The 23,257-nt window shown below is 46.1% G+C and overlaps 1 protein-coding gene across 1 annotated transcript in view; it reads right to left on the bottom strand.

The window, feature by feature from the left end:
* GRIN2B (glutamate ionotropic receptor NMDA type subunit 2B) overlaps nt 1-23,257 on the bottom strand; it is a 794,048-nt gene that overhangs the window by 30,397 nt on the left and 740,394 nt on the right. Inside the window, exons 11-12 of the mRNA XM_073644181.1 lie at nt 18,517-18,677; nt 13,838-14,025 (exon numbers count right to left, since the gene is read on the bottom strand). Of these exons, the coding sequence (XP_073500282.1) occupies nt 13,838-14,025; nt 18,517-18,677 (349 nt within the window). The remainder of the gene's footprint in view (nt 1-13,837; nt 14,026-18,516; nt 18,678-23,257) is intronic.

Raw genomic sequence — 23,257 nt, 5'->3', positions numbered from 1 at the left:
GGGACCATCAGTTGTGTTGTGCAGAAGTCTGGTGGATACACAGCTGATAGTCCTACTGAATAGACTGTTAGAATTTGTATTATGGCAAGAAAAAAGCAGCTAAGTAAAGAAAAACGAGTGGCCATTATTACTTTAAGAAATGAAGGTCAGTCAGTCCGAAAAATTGGGAAAACTTTGAATATGTTCCCAAATGCAGTTGCAAAAACCATCAAGAGCCACAAATAAACTGGCTCACATGAGGACCGCCCCAGGAAAGGAAGACCAAGAGTCACCTCTGCTTCTGAGGATAAGTTTATCCGAGTCACCAGCCTCAGAAATTGCAGGTTAACAGCAGCTCAGATTAGTGACCAGGTCAATGCCACACAGAGTTCTAGCAGCAGACACATCTCTACAACAACTGTTAAGAGGACACTTTGTGCAGCAGGCCTTCATGGTAAAATAGCTGCTAGGAAACCACTGCTAAGGACAGGCAACAAGCAGAAGAGACTTGTTTGGGCTAAAGAACACAAGGAATGGACATAAGACCAGTGGAAATCTGTGCTTTGGTCTGATGAGTCCAAATTTGAGATCTTTGGTTCCAATCACTGTGTTTTTGTGCGACGCAGAAAAGGTGAACGGATGGACTCTGCATGCCTGGTTCCCACCGTGAAGCATGGAGGAGGAGGTGTGATGGTGTGGGGGTGCTTTGCTTGTGACACTGTTGGGGATTTATTCAAAACTGAAGGCATACTGAACCAGCATGGCTACCACAGCATCTTGCAGCAGCATGCTATTCCATCCGGTTTGCGTTTAGTTGGACCATCATTTATTTTTCAACAGGAAAATGACCCCAAACACACCTCCAGGCTGTGTAAGGGCTATTTGACCAAGCAGGAGAGTGATGGGATGCTACGCCAGATGACCTGGCTTCCACAGTCACCAAACCTGAACCCAATCAAGATGGTTTGGGGTGAGCTGGACCGCAGAGTGAAGGCGCAAAAGGGCCAACAAGTGCTAAGCATCTCTGGGAACTCCTTCAAGATTGTTGGAAGACCATTTCCGGTGACTACCTCTTGAAGATCATCAAGAGAATGCTAAGAGTGTGCAAAGCAGTCATCAAAGCAAAAGGTGGCTACTTTAAAGAACCTAGAATATAAGACATATTTTCAGTTGTTTCACACATTTTTGTTAAGTATATAATTCCACATGTGTTAATTCATAGTTTTGATGCCTTCAGTGTGAATGCACAATTTCCATAGTCAAGAAAATACAGAAAAATCTTTAAATGAGAAGGTGTGTCCAAACTTTTGGTCTGTACTGTATACACATATATATATATATATATATATATATATATATATATATATATATATATATATATATATATATATATATATATATATATATATATATATATATATATATATATATATATATATATATATATATATATATATACACACACATATACACACATACATACACACTGCTCAAAAAAATAAAGGGAACACTTAAACAACAGAATATAACTCCAAGTAAATCAAACTTCTGTGAAATCAAACTGTCCAATTAGGAAGCAACACTGATTGACAATCAATTTCACATGCTGTTGTGCAAATGGAATAGACAATAGATGGAAATTATTGGCAATTATCAAGACACACTCAATAAAGGAGTGGTTCCGCAGGTGGGGACCATAGACCACATCTCAGTACCAATGCTTTCTGGCTGATGTTTTGGTCACTTTTGAATGTTGGTTGTGCTTTCACACTCGTGGTAGCATGAGACGGACTCTACAACCCACAGAAGTTGCTCAGGTAGTGCAGCTCATCCAGGATGGCACATCAATGCGAGCTGTGGCAAGAAGGTTTGCTGTGTCTGTCAGCGTAGTGTCCAGAGGCTGGAGGCGTTACCAGGAGACAGGTCAGTACACCAGGAGACGTGGAGGGGGCAGTAGGAGGGCAACAACCCAGCAGCAGAACCGCTACCTCCGCCTTTGTGCAAGGAGGAACAGGAGGAGCACGGCCAGAGCCCTGCAAAATGACCTCCAGCAGGCCACAAATGTGCATATATCTGCACAAACGGTTAGAAACCGACTCCATGAGGGTGGTATGAGGGCCCGACGTCCACAGATGGGGGTTGTGCTCACAGTCCAACACCGTGCAGGACGCTTTGCATCTGCCACAGAACACCATGATTGGCAAAGTCGCCACTGGCGCCCTGTGCTCTTCACAGATGAAAGCAGGTTCACACTGAGCACATGTGACAGATTTGACAGAGTCAAGTGGAGAGCGATCTGCTGCCTGCGACATTCTTCAGCGTGACCGGTTTGGCAGTGGGTCAGTAATGGTGTGGGGTGGCATTTCTTTGGAGGGCCGCACAGCCCTCCATGAGCTCGCCCGAGGTAGCCAGACTGCCTTTAGGTACAGAGATGAGATCCTCAGACCCCTTGTAAGACCATATGCTGGTGCGGTTGGCCCTGGGTTCCTCCTAATGCAGGACAAAGCCAGACCTCATGTGGCTGGAGTGTGTCAGCAGTTCCTGCAAGATGAAGGCATTGAAGCTATGGACTGGCCCGCCCATTCCCCAGACCTGAATCCGATTGAGCACATTTGGGACATCATGTCTCGCTCCATTCACCAACGTCACATTGCACCACAGACTGTCCAGGAGTTGGCGGATGCTTTAGTCCAGGTCTGGGAGGAGATCCCACAGGAGACCATCCGCAACCTCATCAGGAGCATGCCCAGGCGTGGTAGGGAGGTCATACAGGCACGTGGAGGCCACACACAATACTGAGCCTCATTTTGACTTGTTTTAAGGACATTACTAGTGTTGAGCCACCCCCATAGTGTTCGAGTTCGGTTCGGTTCGTCGAACACCTTCGAACACCGTTAAAACCAATGGCAGGCAAACAAAAACACATAGAAAACACCTTCAAGGGTGTCCAAAAGCTGACAAACTGCTCAGAAGACACAACTAACACATGGAAAAGTGACAAGTACATATAGTCATGCGAAAAGAAAAGAGGTGGAGGAGTAAAAGGAGGGGGGAGACACAGATATAGACATGTCATGCCCTTCTAAAATCCAAAAAGTGAGAAGCCGACACGTTCAGTCCGCTCCTGCCCGTGCCACCTCCGCGTCGCCGGGTTTGTGCCAGAGCCGCGGTGAACCCTGACTGCCAGCCCCCCTCTCCCAATACTGGTGCCTGTCCGCTGGTGGGTCGAGCGAGCCCCCCTGTGGTGGAGGCAGCTCTAAGCTTTTTAATTTAAATTGTCTCTCTAATTTGAATGAATACACTTTAAATCCATTTACAAGGATCTATTGGAGGGCAAGTCTCATGCCAGCAGCCGCGTAATTCCAGCTCCAGTAGCGTCCACTAAAGCTGCTGCAGTTAAAAAGCTTTTATAAGGATCGAGCTCGGCTGTCCACCGCAAGGCATCCTACTGCCAGTCCCAGCCCCTATGCCTTGGGGTGCCTCCTGATGCTCTTCACTGAGTATCCCGTGGTCCCGAAGCATTTCCTTTGAAAAAATTAAGTGTCTAAACTACAGGTGGTGTAGCTTGCTTAACAGCCGGGATAATCCGCTGACTAGCAGACACTGCTACTAGGCACAAAGTATTTCCTGGGCTAGATGCAGTTAAAAATTTGTAATTAGATACTCTCGTTGGATGCTGAGAAAGCATTCCATAGAGTCTCCTGGCACGCCATATATGATTCTCTTAAAAAGCTTGGGGTAGGGGTCTAGGGGACCCTTTTATAGCCAAAATCACGGCCCTGTATCGCAATACGTCACCTAGGCTGAAGATAAATGGAACTGTAGCACCCTGAGGGCTCGGTTGCTACAGAGGTATTGCACCTCACCCAGAGGTGTGATATCTCACTCTCAGGTAAGGATGTAGTGTGGATCAGGACCCGACACCTGCATGCATTACACCACATTGCCGTGGGGCAGGGCGACCAATATGCCCCTGAGATGGGCACGACAGTCCCTGTCGCTGGCTGGAGTGGGGGGAGGGAACACTGAGGAAGGGGAACCCTGTAGTGCAGGAGCAGGGAGGAAGCAGTTCATGGGTGCATTGAGAAGGGAGTATAAAAGGTGGGCACCATCTTAGTTCAGTGCAGAGAAGTCTGAGCAGAAGTGGCAGGGAGCAGGGGCTCTGCATGAGCTCTGCTCCGGAGGCGGGCCTAGTAACAGAGGCCCAGGCCTGGAAGAGGAAGAAGGAAGGAAGAGGAGCGGAGAAGGCTCCAGGAACGAGGAACGAAGGGATCCCAGGGGTGCGGACGGGCGAGTCGCCACCGCACGCCCGAATCCACCTGCGTGGAGGGGTCAGGCCAAAGGGGGAGACCGGTCCCCGAAACTAGTGGAGGCAGGAAATGACCCTCAGCTAGAAACAGGAGGCTGTGACATTTTATGTGGCGCAGCCCCTCGCTACACCCGCTAGGAAGGCACCACATAGGGTCAGGGAAACTGGTGCCAAGTTTACCAAGAGGAGGCCCGAGGCAGCCGGACAGAAGGGTTGGTAAGAAAGGCCAGACAAAGGACACACAAAGGGGGTCCTGTGAAGCGCTCCAAAGTTATCTGGGAGTTGTCTGAGCCCCTCACCTGGTGAGCACAGTACGACGTGGGCAGCCGTTACCTGCAGACGTGGTCTGGATAATAAGAACTGTGAGTAAAGGCCCTGGACTGCATCACTGACTCCGTGTCGTTACTGCTGCTGCCCTGCACCATCACCCCCATCCTCCGCATACACTGCCCTGAGGCTATACTCCTCCCGTGGGGAGTTATGCTACGCTCTGCTGCACCCACAACACCAGCCTCAGCGGTCTGCCCTGGAGCGGCGGTTCACTCTGACCGCAATCCACGGGTGGCGTAGTCGGACATTTAAACATCAAAACCACATAAATAGTTCAGCCACTGGTTTGACCGCCCTGAGCCACGGAACCGGGTCGCCGCCACGGAGACTACAACCACCAGCATCCACCAAAAAGGGTCCGGCTCCGGGTGTCCCAAGGCCCAGGGGGCGCGTCAGAACATTTTCATCACCTTTCACAATCACCAATGGGACAAGGCAGGGATGTTCTCTGTCCCCTCTCTTATACATCCTAATGACGGAGCACCTGCTCTCATCAATTCGCCATAACCCCAATATTAGGTGGATTGAGGTGGGAGGCACCGAGTACAAGTGCTCTCTATTTGCTGATGATGTCCTAGTATATATCACTCAATCACATATATCCATCCATGCTGTTATGGCTGAAATAGATCACTTTGTTACATGGTCAAATTTTAAAATCAATGCAGCGAAGTCTGAGGCCCTCGATGTCTCCCTCCCCAAATCCATATAGGATTCCATCCAGTCCAACTTTCCCTTTGCCTGGCCCTCACAGGGTATCAAATACTTAGGAATTCCTATTCATAGAGACCTCTCCCATCTATGTTATCTTAATTTTGGGCCCTTTATTGAACAACTCCATACAGACCACGGTTGGCAAGTTAGAACTGTAAGATTCACTACGTGAACCACTGGTGTTTTGTGGAAAAGCACATGTACACTGTGTTCCAAATTATTATGCAAAAAGTGTTTAGGAGTGATAAGGGAAGAATTTGTTTGTTTGTCAGTTAAACTCATTGATGGTGATGTGTGTCAGGGCTCTTTATAGCACTGTAAGCAATTGCAGACACCTGTGCTAATTAGTTTGGCAGGTGTGTCCAATGAAAGGCAAGACTACTTAAGAAGGCTGTCTCACATTATTAAGCAGCCTACATTTTCTGCCAAAATGGGAAAGAAAAAGGATGTGTCGACTGCTGAGAAGCAACAAATTGTGGAGTGTTTAGGTCAAGGCATGACTACAATCAACATTGTGCGATGATCAGGATGAAGTGTCTTGGCAATCAAGAAGTATGTAGCTGATTCACAGTACACACGTCTGCGTGCTGATAAGGGCAAATTGAGGACTCTTTCCTACAGGCAATTACGTCAGGTTGAAAGAGCAGCGGCAAAAAAGCCTTGTCATAGCAGCAGACAAGTTTTTGAAGCTGCTGGTGCCTCCAACGTCCCCCGAACAACAAGATGAAGGGTCCTTCAGAGGTTTGCAGCTGTGCATACGCCATCCTGTCGACCTCCTCTATCCACTTCACACAAGCAGAAACGGCTCCAGTGGGCCAAACATTACATGAAGACTGATTTCAAAACTGTTTTGTTCACGGATGAGTGCCGTGCAGCGCTCGATGGTCCAGATGGATGGAGTGGAGGATGGCTGGTTGATGGACACCCCACGCAAACACGGCTACAGCGCCAACAAGGAGGAGGTGGAGTAATGTTTTGGGCTGGAATCATGGGGAGAGAGATTGTCGGCCCCTTTAGGATCCCTGAAGGCGCTAAAGATGAACTCCATAATGTATGTGGATTTTCTCAATCAGCACTTCCTGCCATGGTTCAAGAAGAAGAACCGTGTATTTCACAGCAAGATCATTTTTTTGCATGATAATGCACCATCTCATGCTGCACATAAAACATCTGCATCTCTGGCTGATATGGGCATAAAAGGGGACAAACTTATGGTGTGACCCCCATGCTCCCCTGACCTCTACCCCATTCAGAACCTTTGGAGCATCATTAAAAGGAGTGTCTATGATGGCGGGAGGCAGTTCACATCTAAGCAACAGCTCTGGGAGGGTATTCTGTCCTCATGCAAAACAATTGAAGCAGAAACCATCCAAAACCTGACAAATTCAATGGACGAGAGAGTTCAGAAGCTCCTTTCGAACAAGGGGTCCTATGTGAAAATGTAACATCACCTAGAATAAAGTTTTGAGTTGAAAACTGTTTGATTTCAGTTTCTAACAACCTGCTAATGCTTATAATTTCAAAAATGACCATTTTTTTGGTCTTTATTAAAATGAAAAGGTTGATCGAAAAGTTTGGGGGATCTAAGAGTGTGGCAACCCAGTAGTCATGATTACTTCGAATTCTGACAATATGAGGGTCATGCTGCAGGTAGTGCAGCAAGAAGGCACTTATGTGTCTTGCGCATCTCGGAGCCCCAAAATTATTTTCTGGGCTAGATGCAGCTAAAAATTATTATTAATTTTAAATCTGGTGGAGCTTAGTATAGATGGCCTAATAGAATCAGTGCTGCACACTGCTACAAAGCCCAAATTATTTTCCAGCCAAGATACAGATAAACATGATCAGTAATTTGAAAGCTTAAAACGGTTGGTAGGGTGATTTTAACCAATCATCAAGCTTTTACTCTCCCCAGGATGACACAGGGGTAGAAAAGTCGTTTCGGATCCATGATTTGTTCATCTTTATGAACGTGAGTCTGTCTACATTATCAGTGGAGAGCCGCGTGCGCTTATCTGTCAGCACACCACCAGCAGCGCTGAACACACGTTCAGACAGAACGCTGGCTGCGGGGCATGACAAGATCTCCAAGGCGTAAGTGGCTAGCTCCGGCCATTTATCCAGATTGGAAGCCCAAAAAGAGCAAGGGTCCAGTGACACAGTCGTGGCTTCAATGTTTACTTGGAGATACTCCTGTACCATCGTCTCTAGGCGTTGACTATGTGTCAGACTTCTTGTCTCCTGTGGCCTTGCAAAGGATGGGCTAAAAAAGTGGTGAAATGATTCCGCAAAATTGATGTTACCAGCAGATACTGTGGTTCTGTTACGGTTTGAGTGCTGAACACTTGACGGTCCCACGGTTGGCAAGTTGGAACTGTGAGATTCACTACGTGCACCACTGGTATTTTGTGGAAAAGCACATGTAAGATTCTGCAACAGTCTCTGCTGATACTCCTGCATGCGTGCATCCCTTTCTATGGCAGGAATAATTTCTGCAAATTTACTTTTGTACCGGGGATCTAACAGTGTGGCAACCCAGTAGTCAGGATTATTTCTAATTCTCACAATTCGAGGGTCATGTTGCAGGTAGTGCAGCAAGAAGGCACTCATGTGTGTTGCGCATCCAGGAGCACCAAGTCCCTGTTGTGTTGGTGGCGAGGTAACAATCATGCTTCCTTCCTCTGTCCTCTCCCCCCAACCTCGCACAACAGAAATGTGATCAAGGTCTCCCTCATCTGATGAGTCTTCCATCAGTTCGTCCTCCACTTCTTCCTGGGCTCCTGCACCTTCCTCACTAGTTTGGCTGCTACCATGCGCCCTGGTAAAACCATCTCCCCCACCCTCACATGCCTGCCGCCTTGGTGCTGCCGACCGTCTGGACCTTGCAGATGTTAGCCCTTCCGCATACAACTTCTCCTCCTCTACTTCCTCCACCTCCTCTTGTGCCACCACCTGACTCCGAATTCTGTTTAACATGTGCTCCAGCATGTAAATCACCGGAATAGTCATGCTGATAATGGCATCGTCAGCACTAAACATCTTCGTCGCCATTTCAAAACTGTGCAGAAGGGTGCATAGGTCCCTGATCTGAGACCACTCCTCCAGCGTGATTTGCCCCACCTCTGGATCTCGTTGGCCCAGGCTATACGTCAGAACGTATTGCACCAGGGCTTGTCGGTGCTGCCACAGTCGCTGCAACATGTGCAGAGTTGAATTCCACCGGGTAGGCACATCGCATTTTAGCCGGTGAAGTGGCAGGCCCAACGACTTCTGTAGAGATGTAAGTCGCTGAGCTGCGGGATGCGAGCGGCGGAAGTGAGCACACAGCGACCGTGCCCTCTGCAGAAGGCCATCTAGTCTGGGATAGTGGACTAAAAATTGCTGGACAACCAGGTTCAACACGTGAGCCATACAAGGCACGTGTGTGACATTGCCCCGGCGAAGGGCCGCACCCAAGTTTGCAGCATTGTCGCACACGGCCTTCCCTGGTTTCAGGTCCAGTGGAGACAACCATTCATGAAATTGGTTCTCCAGAGCTGACCACAACTCCTCAGCTGTGTGACTCACATTTCCCAGACATTTCAATGTAAAAACCGCCTGATGACGTTGAGCCCTACTGCCAGCATAGTAAGGAGGTGTGCAGGATCCCTTCTGCGCAGTTAGAAAGCTTGTGGCATGACCAGACAGGCTTTGGGTGCAGGTGGAAGACCGAGAGGAGGTTGAGGAGGCAGAAGCAGTGGAGGAACTTTGACATAAAGAGGATTGACACACAACTCGTGGGGACGGCAAGACTTGAACAGCAGCCCCTTGTCCTGCTGTCACCATAGTTACCCAGTGCCCAGTCAGCGACATGTAACGCCCCTGTCCATGCCTACTCGTCCAAGTGTCTGTGGTGAAATGCACCCTGTCACACACAGAGTTTCTCAAAGAAGCGGTGATGTTGTGTGCGACATGCTGGTGGAGCGCAGGCACACATTTCTTTGAGAAGTAGTGCCGACTGGGCATCTGGTACTGGGGCACTGCGACGGACATAAGGTCTCGAAAATCCTCTGTGTCCACCAGGCGGAAAGGCAGCATTTCTGTAGCCAAGAGCTTGCAGATGGTGAAATTCAACCTCTTAGCTTTCTCATGGCTAGGAGGAAATGGTCTTTTACTTGTCCACATCTGAGGGACCGAGGGCTGGCTATTGTGCTTAGACGGGGTTGATAAGGGTGTCCCCGGCAAACTGCCGGTCTGTGAGGAAGATGCAGGCGGACATGTTAGGTTGCCTTGATCCAAAAGGTGGTGCTATCGATGTCGGACAGCGTTCAACACCAGCTGGTGTTACCACCTCCAAAGAAAATGATGACCTGCCAATCACGCTGGCTGTTGCAGGTAAAGAGGTGGCAGGTCTGCGCCCCAAAACAGGTGTGACTGCTGTCCCCCCAGTCACAGAGGATGAAGAGGCTGCGGATGCACAAGATATGGCAGACGGTGGTTGGCCCGGCCGGCTAGGCCGCATTGTAGCACACTGAGCTTCCCACTGCAACTTATGCTTCATGTCCATGTGCCGGTTCATGCATGAAGTACTCAAACTATGTATTTTTTGGCCTCTACTTAGCTTTTGCTGACAAATGTTACAGATAACACGAGTTGGGTCATCTTTATCGATCTGAAAAAATGCCCAGGCTATGCAAGGCTTAGCACCCATGCGACCTGAAGTGCCACCACGACTTGTGGTGAGAGGCAGAGTTGTGTTTGAGGATGCAGTTGTTGACGTGCTTCCAGTACTACGTCTCTGTCCAGGAAGGCGCAACCTGACCTCGTCGTCACTAGCATCTTCCTCCACCTCCTCTGCTGACCTCATCTCTTAGCTGACTGTGGGTTGACAGTAAGTGGGATCTCCAACCTCATCATCATCACCCTGTGCGTTATCACACCCGTCGTCCTCAGAGCCAACCTGTTCCTGCCCTGACAAAAAACTAAAGTTGTCGCTCCAATCAGGTATTTGAGTCTTATCATCGTCTTCCTCATTGTCTCCACCAACAGGAGTTACAGTTTGGGAATGAGGGTCTACATTATGGTCAGAACCTTCTGCGTCTGGTCCTGGATCCGACTCATAAAGATTCTGGGCATCAGTGCAGATCATTTCCTCGTCTGGATTCACAGAAGCGCTGGAGTCGACCTCTGATTCCCAGGCTATAGTATGAGTAAACAGCTCTGCAGACTCAACCATCTGTTCTACCTCATACTCAGACGGGCAGCTGGAGATTTGGGAGCTGTGAGGAAGCAAGTGCGATTGGGGTGACACCTTTGAGGACTGGAGTATTTGTGATGTTGAAGTTGATGTGGAGGAGAGCCCACTTAAAGGAGCACTTGATATCCGTTGAAGCACCTGCTGTTTTTGTGCCTCATCTGGAATTTGTAGCGATTGGCGTGGCCGTAAGAAAGGGATCTTATCACATTGTCCGCTAAAAGAAGTAGACATTTTAGTTTGGCTGGAAGATGGTCTTTCTTCTGCACCTACCCCACGGACACAACCTTTTTTCCCCTTCCCAACACGCCTATTCCCCTTTCCACCAGCAGCAGGCCTTTTTCCACTCATTTTGGTGGTTAACTAATTCACAACTCTGGAGTTGTTTGCACAAAAAAACAATGGATGGGAACCGAGCAGAGCTGAGTGGCCAAACTGTGGTATTAGGCCAAAACTATTGCCTGGGTTAGATGCAGAAAAAAATTATATTCAATTTGCAACCTGATGGAGGTCAGTATAGATGGACTAATAGAGAAAGTCCCACACACAGCTAGAAGCCCAAATATTTTTTCAGAGGTAGATGCAGAAAAAAATTTTATTCAGTTTGCAACCTGATGGAGGTCTGTATAGATGGACTAATAGAACAAGTCCCACACACTGCTAGAAGGCCAAATATTTTTTCAGAGCTAGATGCAGATAAAAATTATTTTTAATTTGCAACCTGATGGAGGTCAGTATAGATGGACTAATAGAGAAAGTCCCACACACTGCTAGAAGGCCAAATATTTTTTCAGAGCTAGATGCAGATAAAAATTATATTTAATTTGCAACCTGATGGAGGTCAGTATAGATGGACTAATAGAACAAGTCCCACACACAGCTAGAAGCCCAAATATTTTTTCAGAGGTACTGTAGATGCAGATAAAAATTATTTTTCATTTGCAACCTGATGGAGGTCAGTATAGATGGACTTATAGAGAAAGTCCCACACACTGCTAGAAGGCCAAATATTTTTTCAGAGCTAGATGCAGAAAAAAATATATTCAGTTTGCAACTTGATGGAGGTCAGTATAGATGGACTAATACAACAAGTCCCACACACAGCTAGAAGCCCAATATTTTTTCAGAGGTAGATGCAGAAAAAAATATATTCAGTTTGCAACCTGATGGAGGTCTGTATAGATGGATTAATAGAACAAGTCCCACACACAGCTAGAAGCCCAATATTTTTTCAGAGGTAGATGCAGAAAAAAATATATTCAGTTTGCAACCTGATGGAGGTCAGTATAGATGGACTAATACAACAAGTCCCACACACAGCTAGAAGCCCAATATTTTTTCAGAGGTAGATGCAGAAAAAAATATATTCAGTTTGCAACCTGATGGAGGTCTGTATAGATGGACTAATAGAATGATGCTATGCCCAAAAGATTTTACTTCACTAGGTGCAGTAAAAAAATTGGTATTCTATACACAGGTGGTATATCTTGTAACACAGATAGGCTACTCCACTGACTAACACACTTTGCAATAGGCCAAAAAGGATTAGCTTTGCTAGATTCAGCCAAATGCTGTGAAAAAAACTTGCACAGCACTGGCACAGACCTGCCTGGCAAAAACTGATAGGAACTGATGTAACCTAGTCCTGAAAAGGACTCCAATTACAATTAGTCTTTACTCCCACAATCTATCTATTTAAGAGCACAGACCTGCCTGATAAAAGTCGTAGGAAATGCTGTAACCTAGTCCTTAAAAGGACTGCAATCACAACTATTCCCTACTCCCAAGCTATCTGTAGATTTGTGCGAAAATTGGCTTGAAATTAACAAGGCATAGCGCACACAGCAACAGCGGTGCCGTCTAACACGCAGCTGCAGCAGTGAGAAAATGGTGGCGACGGGGAAAATGGCTTGGTCTTATAGGGCAAGGACATGTGACATACACTGCCAATGACACATGCCCTTGCTTGTGTGAAAAAAAGCACTTCGCTCCGTGTGTGCGCTGCTGATAGGCTGACAGATTGCACCTCCCCACTGTAAATGCGGGAAAGAGAAAAAAAAATGGAGATCTTCATTGTTCCTGCAGAGATCCATCCCCTGCCCCTCCCCCCACCCCGCTGTACACTCAAACTGCGTATTAACATTAATTTTCATCATTACTGAGAAAAAATCCAGTTATGATTTTGGTGCACGAACAGTTATCGAACATAACCTCGAACAGCCGAATTTTTCTCAAATTGTTCGTGTTCGCCGAACAGCTCGAACACCGCCCAAAACAGCTCGAATTTGAGATTGGCGAACAGTTCGAGTAGAACAACGCTCATCTCTAGACATTACATCAAAGTTGGATCAGCCTGTAGTGTGTTTTTCCACTTTAATTTTGGGGGTGACTCCAAATTCAGGCCTCCATTGGTTAATAAATTTGATTTCCATTGATGATTTTTGTGTGATTTTGTTGTCAGCACATTCAACTTTGTAAAGAACAAAGTATTCGATGAGAATATTTCATTTATTCAGATGTAGGATGTGTTATTTGAGTGTTCCCTTTATTTTTTTGAGCAGTGGATATATATATATATATCTACATATATTGTGACAAAGTCACTGGTAGTGTGTCAGAAGGGAGGCATGTGTCGCTGAGACTCTTAACCTCAGTGATGTGAAAACATGCAAGTTTCTCCGGCACATTTGGTGCACAGAGTGTTAATAGAACCACATTTACAAGGGAATGATTTTAGTGGATAACGAAAGTGCTGGGCGGGACGTTATCCACCATACCTCCCAATCAGGGTAGTGTCTGGGCTTTAAATAGCCAGCCCTGACACTCAGGTGTGTTCAGTACCTGGGGAAACATTGCTTCAGGAAGGAGCTAGCATGAGGTGTACTGAACCTGTGTGTGGCTAACTTGTGAGTGGCCAGACCTTGGCCAAAACACGGCCTGTGCAGCAAGTTTTGTATTTTGTTTTGTCTCTTTTGTCAAATAAGGCTGTGTTTTCTTTATGGACTACCGGGTAGTTTATGCCTACTAAATAAATTAACCCGAAAATTTAAAGAGACAGTATCCCGTGTTTTACATCCGCATACAGCCGAGCTTGTCGCTATACCACAATATACAGTATATACTGTACATGTATGCTACAACATCATATAGATATACTGTATATTACAAAGTTTTTAAATACACGTACAGAGAACAGAGAATAAGAAATATGTAATACATACTTAAAATCATCTCGCCTCTACAGTTACTGACAGCCGCGAAGAACTACATACCATCACCAAATAGTTGCAGGATTGCCAGGTCAATCTGCCTTTTCCATCCAGAATCCTTTTGGATAGCAATACCATAACCAGTGGATGCAAAGACTTTGCCGCTACCAATAGTCACTAGTTTACAGCCTTCATCCCTCCCGGCCATGTAGTTCAGTACAGCAGCATCATAAATAAAGGCGTCCAGTTTACTATAATATGAGAAAAGACATGAAATTGTCATTACAAACGTTTTAGTATGGATTTACTAGAAGGCAATATTTTCCTGCTGAAATAATTCTGTAAATTATTTAAAAACAATTGATAAAAATATTTGGAACCCGACTTAAAATCTATGTGATTTATTGTGCAATTTACCATTATGACTTACACTGACTGATATGGTTTTAAAATTCAGCTTTAACAGTTAATACAAAAGAAATCCTGAGATTTGTAATATATTCCATCAGCGGATTATTCTTCGGTTACAGCTGGACTAAGAACCATCTCAGCTGCATGCCGGACAGAAACTGCACTCCTGTATTCCACATAGGTAGCCTTGCTACAATGCTACTGATTACTAATAGTGATGAGCGAGCATGCTTGTTACTTGAGATTTACGAGCATGCTCGGGTGTTTCCTGAGTATCTTCAGCGTGCTTGGGTGTTATGTTTTAGTTGAGCTGTGTGCATGATTTGCGACTGTTTGACAGCTTTAATGCATGTAAGGAATGCCTATTTCTAAGGCATTTCTCACATATATTAAAGCTGTCAAACAGATGCAAATTATGAGCACTGAGTGACGAAAACATAACACCCAAGTACGCTAAAGAAAAGGGTTAACAAAACATACTCGCTCATCACTAATTACTATATCTGTCAGCACAAGTATAATCCACTGATAATATATGAAGTACCGCAAGGGGAAGATGTAACATTTATATCTTAGGCCTCATTCACACATCCGTGTTGCATGTACATGCACAGATACCACACATACCCATTATAATCTCTGCTGCTGTTCACATGTTTGTGTTTTTCACAGATCGTGTGTCTGCGCAGAACTCACGGAGACAGGTTTGTTTTTTTCCGGCAGCAAGGAGACAAGGGCCAATACAAGTCTATGGGTCACTGAAAAACACGTACCGCACATGGATGGCATCAGTGTACCAGCCATGTACTGTCCATATACGAACATTGCAGAGGATAGGAGAAGCTTTGTCATTCATTTGTGTTGAGCGAGTGTGCTCGTTTAACCCTTTAAATGAGCACCCTCGGGTGCTCGACCGAGTATTTTCAGCGTGCTCGGCATCTAGGTTTGATCCACCGTGGCTGCATGTGTCATGGCTGTTGGACAGTTGTGACACATGCAGGGATTGCCTAACAAACAGGCAATCCCTGCATGTGTCGCAGCTGTCTAACAGCCATGACACATGCAGCCGCGGCAGATCAAACCTAGATGCCAAGCACAACGCAAATACTCAGCGAGCATCCGAGCTTGCTCGTTTAAAGGGTTAAACGAGCACGTTCACTCAACATTATTATTTATCCATCTGTGAAAAACACTGATGACTGGTGGTAAAAATGGACCCAAACTGAAGACAAACCGATGGTAATAACGGACACATGGATGATACACCGATGGTAATAACGGACACATGGATGAGACACCGATGGTAATAACGGACACAAGGATGACACACTGATGGTAATAACGGACACAAGGATGACACACTGAAGGTAATAACGGACACAAGGATGACACACTGATGGTAATAACGGACACAAGGATGACACACTGATGGTAATAACGGACACAAGGATGACACACCGATGGTAATAACGGACACAAGGATGACACACCGATAGTAATAACGGACACATGGATGACACACCGATGGTAATAACGGACACATGGATGACACACCGATGGTAATAACGGACACATGGATGACACACCGATGGTAATAATGGACACATGGATGACAAACCGACGGTAATAACGGACACATGTGTGGCGCCCCTGCGGGTTCAGTCACCACAGATGTACTGCATCTCACCCAGAGGTGTGGTGCCCCACTCTCGGGTAAGGAGGGAGTACTGCCAGGGACCCACCCACCTGCATCCAACACTACATCATTCCAGACCAGCAGGCGGGGCAAGCAAGATGCACTTGTTCACTGCTGAGCCCTGTCCCTAGTTGGAAGTGGGGGGAACCGAGAGAGGGGGAACCATGTAGTGGGTGTGGGTGGAGTAAGTAGTTCAGGGGAGCACCTTCAATAGGAGAATAAGAAGGGAACCATCTTGAAGGAGACAGTTCAGTCTGAGAGGAGAAAGAGTGGGAGCAGGAGCTCTGCTCAGGAAGAGAGGAGAGAGGAGCGGGCCTAGACTGAGAGGCCCAGGAGGACAGGCTGGAAGAGGAAGGGAGCAGAGGGAAGGCTCCAGGAACAGAGGGGATCCCGGGGGCACGGCGAGTGCGGAAGCCACCCGTACGCCCGAATCTACAAGGACGTGGAGGGATCAGGCCGCAAAGGGGACCGGCCCCTAACTAGTGGAGAACAACCAGGCTCCGCTAGATAACCGGAGGCTACTGTACTTTCAGGGTGCAGCTGCCCACTACCATAATTATATCGCCGAAAAGGTGGCCGCATAGGATTCAGGGGACTGCATGATGCCCGCCAAAATCCAAGGCTGCCGTCTTGGGACACTGAGTGTGAGGCGCAGGGCAGGAGGGTGAGATCCAGCGCAGGAAGACAACCGAGGAAGGCACACAGAAAGGGGTCCCGTTAAGTATCCCTGAAATAACTGAGAGATTGCTGAACTCCTTCCTTGGTGAACACAGGACGACGTGGGAGGTTACCCTGGTACTGGGAACCTGGAGTCTGACAACTGTGAGTAAATCTGAAGAATGCACCCCACTGTGTCCTAGAATTATTATCTGCACCATCACCTGCATTACACCGCACTGCATCTACACTATAGTATCACTACATCCTGCCTTGGAGCTAAGCTCTGCCTGTGGAGAGCTGAACCAACTCTGCTGTGTCACCATCAGCTCCAGAGGATCTGCACCGCAGCGGTGGCTCCATATAGCCGCATACCACAGGTGGCGTCACGAACATTATCTATAAAAACTTTATTCCCTTTCACTTCATTCCCCTTTTATTGACCGCACTGGGTCACGGACTGGGTCACCGCCACTGTGACACCCCCAGCATCGACCGGCCCGGCTACCGAGTACCCCACGGCCCAGGGGGGCGCGTCACATGGATGACACACCGATGGTAATAACGGACACATGGATAACACACTGATGGTAGTAACGGACACACTGATGGTAATAAAGGACACATGGATGACACACTGATGGTAGTAACGGACACACTGATGGTAATAAAGGACACATGGATGACACACTGATGGTAGTAACGGACACACTGATGGTAATAAAGGACACATGGATGACACACTGATGGTAGTAACGGACACACTGATGGTAATAAAGGACACATGGATGACACACTGATGGTAAAAACGGATACACTGATGACTGGTGGTAAAAATGGACACACTGAAGACAAACCGATGGTAATAAAGGACACATGGATGACGTTGATGGTAATAACGGACACACGGGTGACACGTTGATGGTAATAACGGACACACGGGTGACACGCTGATCGTAATAAGGGACACACGGTTGACACGCTGATGGTAACAAGGGACACACGGGTGACACGCTGATGGTAATAACGGACACACGGGGTGACACGCTGATGGTAATAACGGACACACGGGGTGACACGCTGATGGTAATAACGGACACACGGGTGACACGCTGATGGTAATAACGGACACACGGGTGACACGCTGATGGTGATAACGGACACACGGGTGACACGCTGATGGTGATAACGGACACACGGGTGACACGCTGATGGTAATAAAGGACACACGGTTGACACACTGATGATAATAACGGACACATGGATGACACTGATGGTAATGGACACACTAATCCAAAACACTGATGACACTGCTACCATTATTTGCACGTACATGATTAAACACAGATGTGAATGAGGCCTTATATTGAAAGATTAAAGGGAACCTGTCACCAGAAAAATTGGTATTAACCTGCAGTTATGGGATTAATCTGCAGGTTACTAATGTTACTAACCTGACCGGCGCCTGCACTTAGCCGAACACTGTGGGGAGAAAATTAACTTTATTCTCCCCAACAGCATTTGGTTTCAGTCACGGGAGCGGTGCCAGCACTGGTTCAGTCACTGCACTGACAATGCAGAACAGTGGCTGTAACGGCGCCCCAGTCCAGATAGACTGCTTAGCCCCAATGTAGAGCCAGTGTCAGTCAGGGCCGGGGATGCAGTTACAGCGGCAGCTCTGTATTCTCAGAGCGATGACTGAACCAGCGCTGACATCGCCTCCATGACTGAAACCCGAACGCTTCGGGGGGGAATAAAGTTCATTTTCTCCCCACAGCATTTGGCTAAGGGAAGGCGCCAGGTGGGTTAGTAACGCTATTACCCTGCAGATTAACCCCATATCTACAAGTTGATAGAATTTTTTCTGGTGACAGGTTCCCTTTAAACAGTCAAATTAGTCAGAATTTAGGCCCTAGATTGCAGAAAGTCTCTGTTTTCCTTTATTTTCTGGCTCCATGGTACACTAAACACAACTTACCCAGTTTTTAAAGAAAGTAAAGCATCTTGCACTGATCGCTGGTTAAATTTCACCATGTACGTATGCATCTCGAGGTAGTTGTTACGGATATTTCTTTCTGTGCTGCCATTCGGGACCGTGCCAAATCGGAAAGCGGGGGAGAAATCATTGGGTCTTTGAAACTGTAACAAAATGAGAAAAGTTCATCAGTCCGTATCAGAGGAAAAACTGATATAAAAAAGTAGTTACACTATTTCCATATTTCCATTAAAGGGAATCTGTCAGCAGGTTTTTGCTATGTGACCTTACAATAGCATGAGGTAGGGGCAGAAGCCCTGATTGTCACTGAATGTGTTTCTGTATCAATAAATTCAGTGTTTAATCAGCAGGAGATGATCACTATCTGACTAGCTGCCTCATGCCTCCTGGTCCAGCCACAACCCACCACTCTTCAGCAGCTCTCTGTCACTGTACAATGTACACATAAAGCTGTGGTGTGGGCGGGGTTATACAGAGCTCAGCATTCTGAGCTCTGCTAAATCCGCAGCAGAGAAAACTGGGATTCTGTCATAACTACTGCACCCAATAAACTAAATGATATATCACTGGAATCAGGGTCTCTGTTCCTACATCATGCTGTTGTCAGATTACATAGCAAAACCTGCTGACAAATTCCCTTTAAAGAGAGCAATTAGGAATGAGAAACATCATTAATACAACCGAACATTTTTAGATTTTCCATCCAGAGTATTAGATTTAGACTAGATTCCCTGACAAAGATCACAGTGTTGCATTTTAGGACTGCATCAAATTATTGGGGTCATGTTGAGACCCACAACTTACTGAGACCATGATTCAATTACTGAATTTGGATAATTGCATGCAATGTTATTCCTGTAGACTGAAGTGCAAGCTGCGTAGAACCAGACTGCATTGATGTGTCCATGCATACATATGTACAGAATGTAGATTTTTTTTATACATTAGGGAGAAGACACAGAGAGAAAAGAGCCCCTGTGCAAGAACAGTATATGGGCCCTTTGCAGCCCAATAGCTCCTTATAATGCACAATTCCACCAGCTTTGGGGGAGATAGTGGGCCCCCTTCCCTCTTGGGCCCTGTGGGGCTTTACTGGTTGCACCAATGGTGAGTCCGCCCTGAACACACTAGTAGATCAAATAAAATCCATTATGGCTCATCTCCAAAAATGAAAATATGGAGATCCCGCTTGTCTCCGGCAAGATAACCACAGTGCTATAATTATGACCTACAGTAATATATTTTGTAATGTTTTCATTCATGATCATAAAATGATTGATAAAGATCCATTTATATCGCAAAGTGCACATGTATGACCTTACTGTATTTCTATAAAAAATGCATTACTTTTTTTGTCTTTTTATTTTGGATTCTATTTTTCAATGCTATTGTTTAAAATTAGGCCATGGTTATTACTTGTATAAATGCATTATTCATTAAAAAGCCAAACTACAGCTTTCCAACAAAGCATGAAATTCTACTGAAATTAAATTAGGATTTCATTAAAGATAATATTCCCACAATCCTCTGCTCATGCAGGGAAGAATAATTGGTTCAGAAAGTCTTTTACTGGCAATAAATCTGGTCATTTTCTCTTGTTAATCTATGTGAGGTTGTAAAATTTTAACCTCCTTGTTTTATAGTAGATGCTGTCAATTCCAGATTCTTTATAATCAATAGACGTGTTAAAGATTTATTTGACTGATTTGCACTCCAAGAACGATTAATGAGGGATAGTTTCTCAATTTAAAGCCGTTTTCTGGTCTATGATAAAAAATCTGCTTAACGCTGACTGCTAAATTGTGACACTGTGCACTGTACACACTACCACAATTCCCCTGTATTCCCCATGTGAGTTGGTGGTCATAAGACCGCATGTAGGCAATTTGCGTACTTACAGTCACAAGCCGACTAGCCTCATCTGGCTTCACTCCTTTCTCTTCTATTGAGAGAAACTAGCCAGTACATTGGCCTACGAAAGGACAAGGGTGTGACGCCACAGCTCACCTAATTCATGGCATTGCTTATGTCAGAATCTTACTCCAGTCAGTGACTGGAGTAAGATTTGTGGTGCAGTGCATGGATTAATGAATTCATGGATTAATGAATGAGAAGCATCTGACACTGTCACACTCACTCATCAGGGCAAGCGAGAAAATTGCCGGTTTTGATGAATTAGGGCTGATAAGTTTGATATCAAAATAGCTTCATTCAGTCTTTATATGGCAGCTTTATTTTACAGTCACTGTATGCTGGTATTATGCAGGCACTAAATGGTGGTATTATTAGTTAATAGATTGAACCCATTGAAATAGTCCCATTTACAGTGTCTGTTTTTGGCCACTGACATGAGATTTTTGACTCAGTGCCACATCTTTTCTGGTTACAATTTTTTATAAGGAAACTAAGCCTTAGTTGTCCCGGTACCTAAGCACTGGGGCATGCCCTGCGTATCTCAACATATTATCTTGACAGCGTATGTAGGGAATGCATAGAAGAGCAATCAACCAATAACGTCTCCTTTCTCCTCGCTGGTGGACACCGACATAAAAGGGTCCCTATGCAAGAACAGTATATGGGCTTTTACAGTCCAATAACTCATCATAATGCACAATTTTTCCTTCTATGGAGGTGGTAGTGGCCCCCTTATCTCTTGGGCCCCTGTGCGGCTGCACAGATTGCATCTACTTCTCCTTCTTGCTGCCATATTTTATTACAAAGACACATGCCTTCATTCAGTGATACGCTGCATACTATTAACAGCAGGCGCACAGTTTACTCTTTCCACATTGTTATTGCATTTTCCAAACAGACTGGCCCTGATGTGCGGATTCCTGGTCCCATTATCCATCACTGCGCCTACTCATCTGGATTGCTGCTGTGTGTCAAATAAAATCTTGTTCTCCTCCAAAAGCTTTTTACGTGGCACTCTATAGCAGAGCGGAGCCATTGTTACAGGTGCACAAGATCAATCTCTTTTTTTGCAGCGCATTCAAAACTACAGTACATTGTACATGACTCCTTTTAGCTCACAAATACGGCTTCTTCCATAAATCTTCGTGATGGACACTGACGTCAGAAGTTTTTTTTTTTCTTCTTCTTTCAAATCCATGAGGCCCCTAGCCTTGTTAAAATGTAACAGAATAAAAATGAATATGCAGCGGGTCAGAGAGCCGGTATTCCTGCAGCCTTAGTGCAATTACAATAGACGCTGGGTAAACCTTGGTTATAAGGTCACTGTCACACAGTAAACCCAGAATCTGCCTCTGCTGCCGCAGACTGATTAGTAGTTTGGAGATGTGCAGCAGATGAAGGCTTTGGAGGGAACTATTGTTAGGAGCTTGGAAGTACAATTTACATAATGAAGTAGCTAAAAGCATCTGTTGATTGGCCAGAATCAAGCTCAGATTCTGACTGGCTACAATTAAAGAGACATGCTGACTCTGTGCCTCCGTAGCAATGTCTCATGGGAGAATTGGCTTCTTCAAATTTTCTATTACTCTTCTCCCAGTAAAGATAAAATCAATGTAGAGTATGTTCTGCAATAAGATATCGAATTGCAGGACTAAAGGAATTAGATGATCTATATAAATGAGGGGAGACGCAAGCATTTATTTATAACAGCAAACAATTAGTAGCATTATACCCACCTCACTGTTTTATTTAGCTACAATTCTGCAGTCACTCTATGTTACTGGAGACTTGTGAGTCTTCACATTGCGCGCACTCTCCGGTGCCAGTGGTGGGAGCGAGCGGTCATGTGACCTCAACTATATGACTTACTGTACATACATGCGGTCACGTACTGACTAGACACTCCGTGCAAGTCTATTGATCGAGGCTGGATACAGTCTTGTGGGATATTGGAGTATGTAAATCACTTACTTGCAGTCACATGACTGCCAGCTCCTGGCGCCGGAACCGGAGAACCCCCCACAGCATGCAGTGCGCACTATGTGAAGATTCACAAGTCTGCAGTCACATGGAGTGGCAGCACACTTGAAGACTGAGGCTGGACAACCCATTTGAAGCATCTACTAAAGAAAGTTACAAAACCAAAACTGACCAGCGCCAAAATGAGTAAAATATGAATAGGCACATATTGTTGTGACTACAAACAAAGAAATGCCGCAGGACATTGAATGCGTCAAGGTTGACACTGACTACCATATATTTCACTCCCCCCCCCCCCAAATTTGGGAGGAAAATGAAGATTGCGTCTTATAGTCAGAATGTAGCATACCAGGGAGTTGTGGTGGAGCGGCATTGCAGGAAGCAGGGTCTTAGCCTCGCTTAGGAACCCGGTGGCAGAAGTGGTGAGATGCTGCGGGGCTGGTGTCGGCGGTCAGGCAGAGCGGAGTGCATTGCTTTTCTGGCAGCCATGGACATCTTCCTGAAGCCGTAATCTACAGGGAAATGGTTGTCCAATCTGGCGCATGTGCAGACTGGGATCTCGGCGGCCATTTCCCTGAGGCCCACGGCTTCAGAAAGATGGCCACCGAGATGGCCACTGACTGCTCGGTTAGCTATTTCTCTGTAGATCATGGCTTCAGGAAGATGGCCGCAGCCTCCGGAAAAGCAATGCATGCCACTTTGCCTGACCACCGACACCGGCCCCGTAGCATCTCACCGCTTATGCCACCGCCGAGTTCCTGGAGGAGGGAGGGACCTTGCTTCCTGTGATCCCGCTTGACCACTACCGCAACCCCCCGCTACTAGGGCT

Source organism: Phyllobates terribilis, unplaced genomic scaffold (genome assembly GCF_046119375.1).
Source record: "Phyllobates terribilis strain yellow unplaced genomic scaffold, ASM4611937v1 Scaffold_8__6_contigs__length_399053987, whole genome shotgun sequence".
Taxonomy (NCBI): Eukaryota; Metazoa; Chordata; class Amphibia; order Anura; family Dendrobatidae; genus Phyllobates; species Phyllobates terribilis.
The sequence above is the reverse complement of the archived record's forward strand: the minus strand, read 5'-3'. Positions and strand labels throughout refer to the sequence as shown.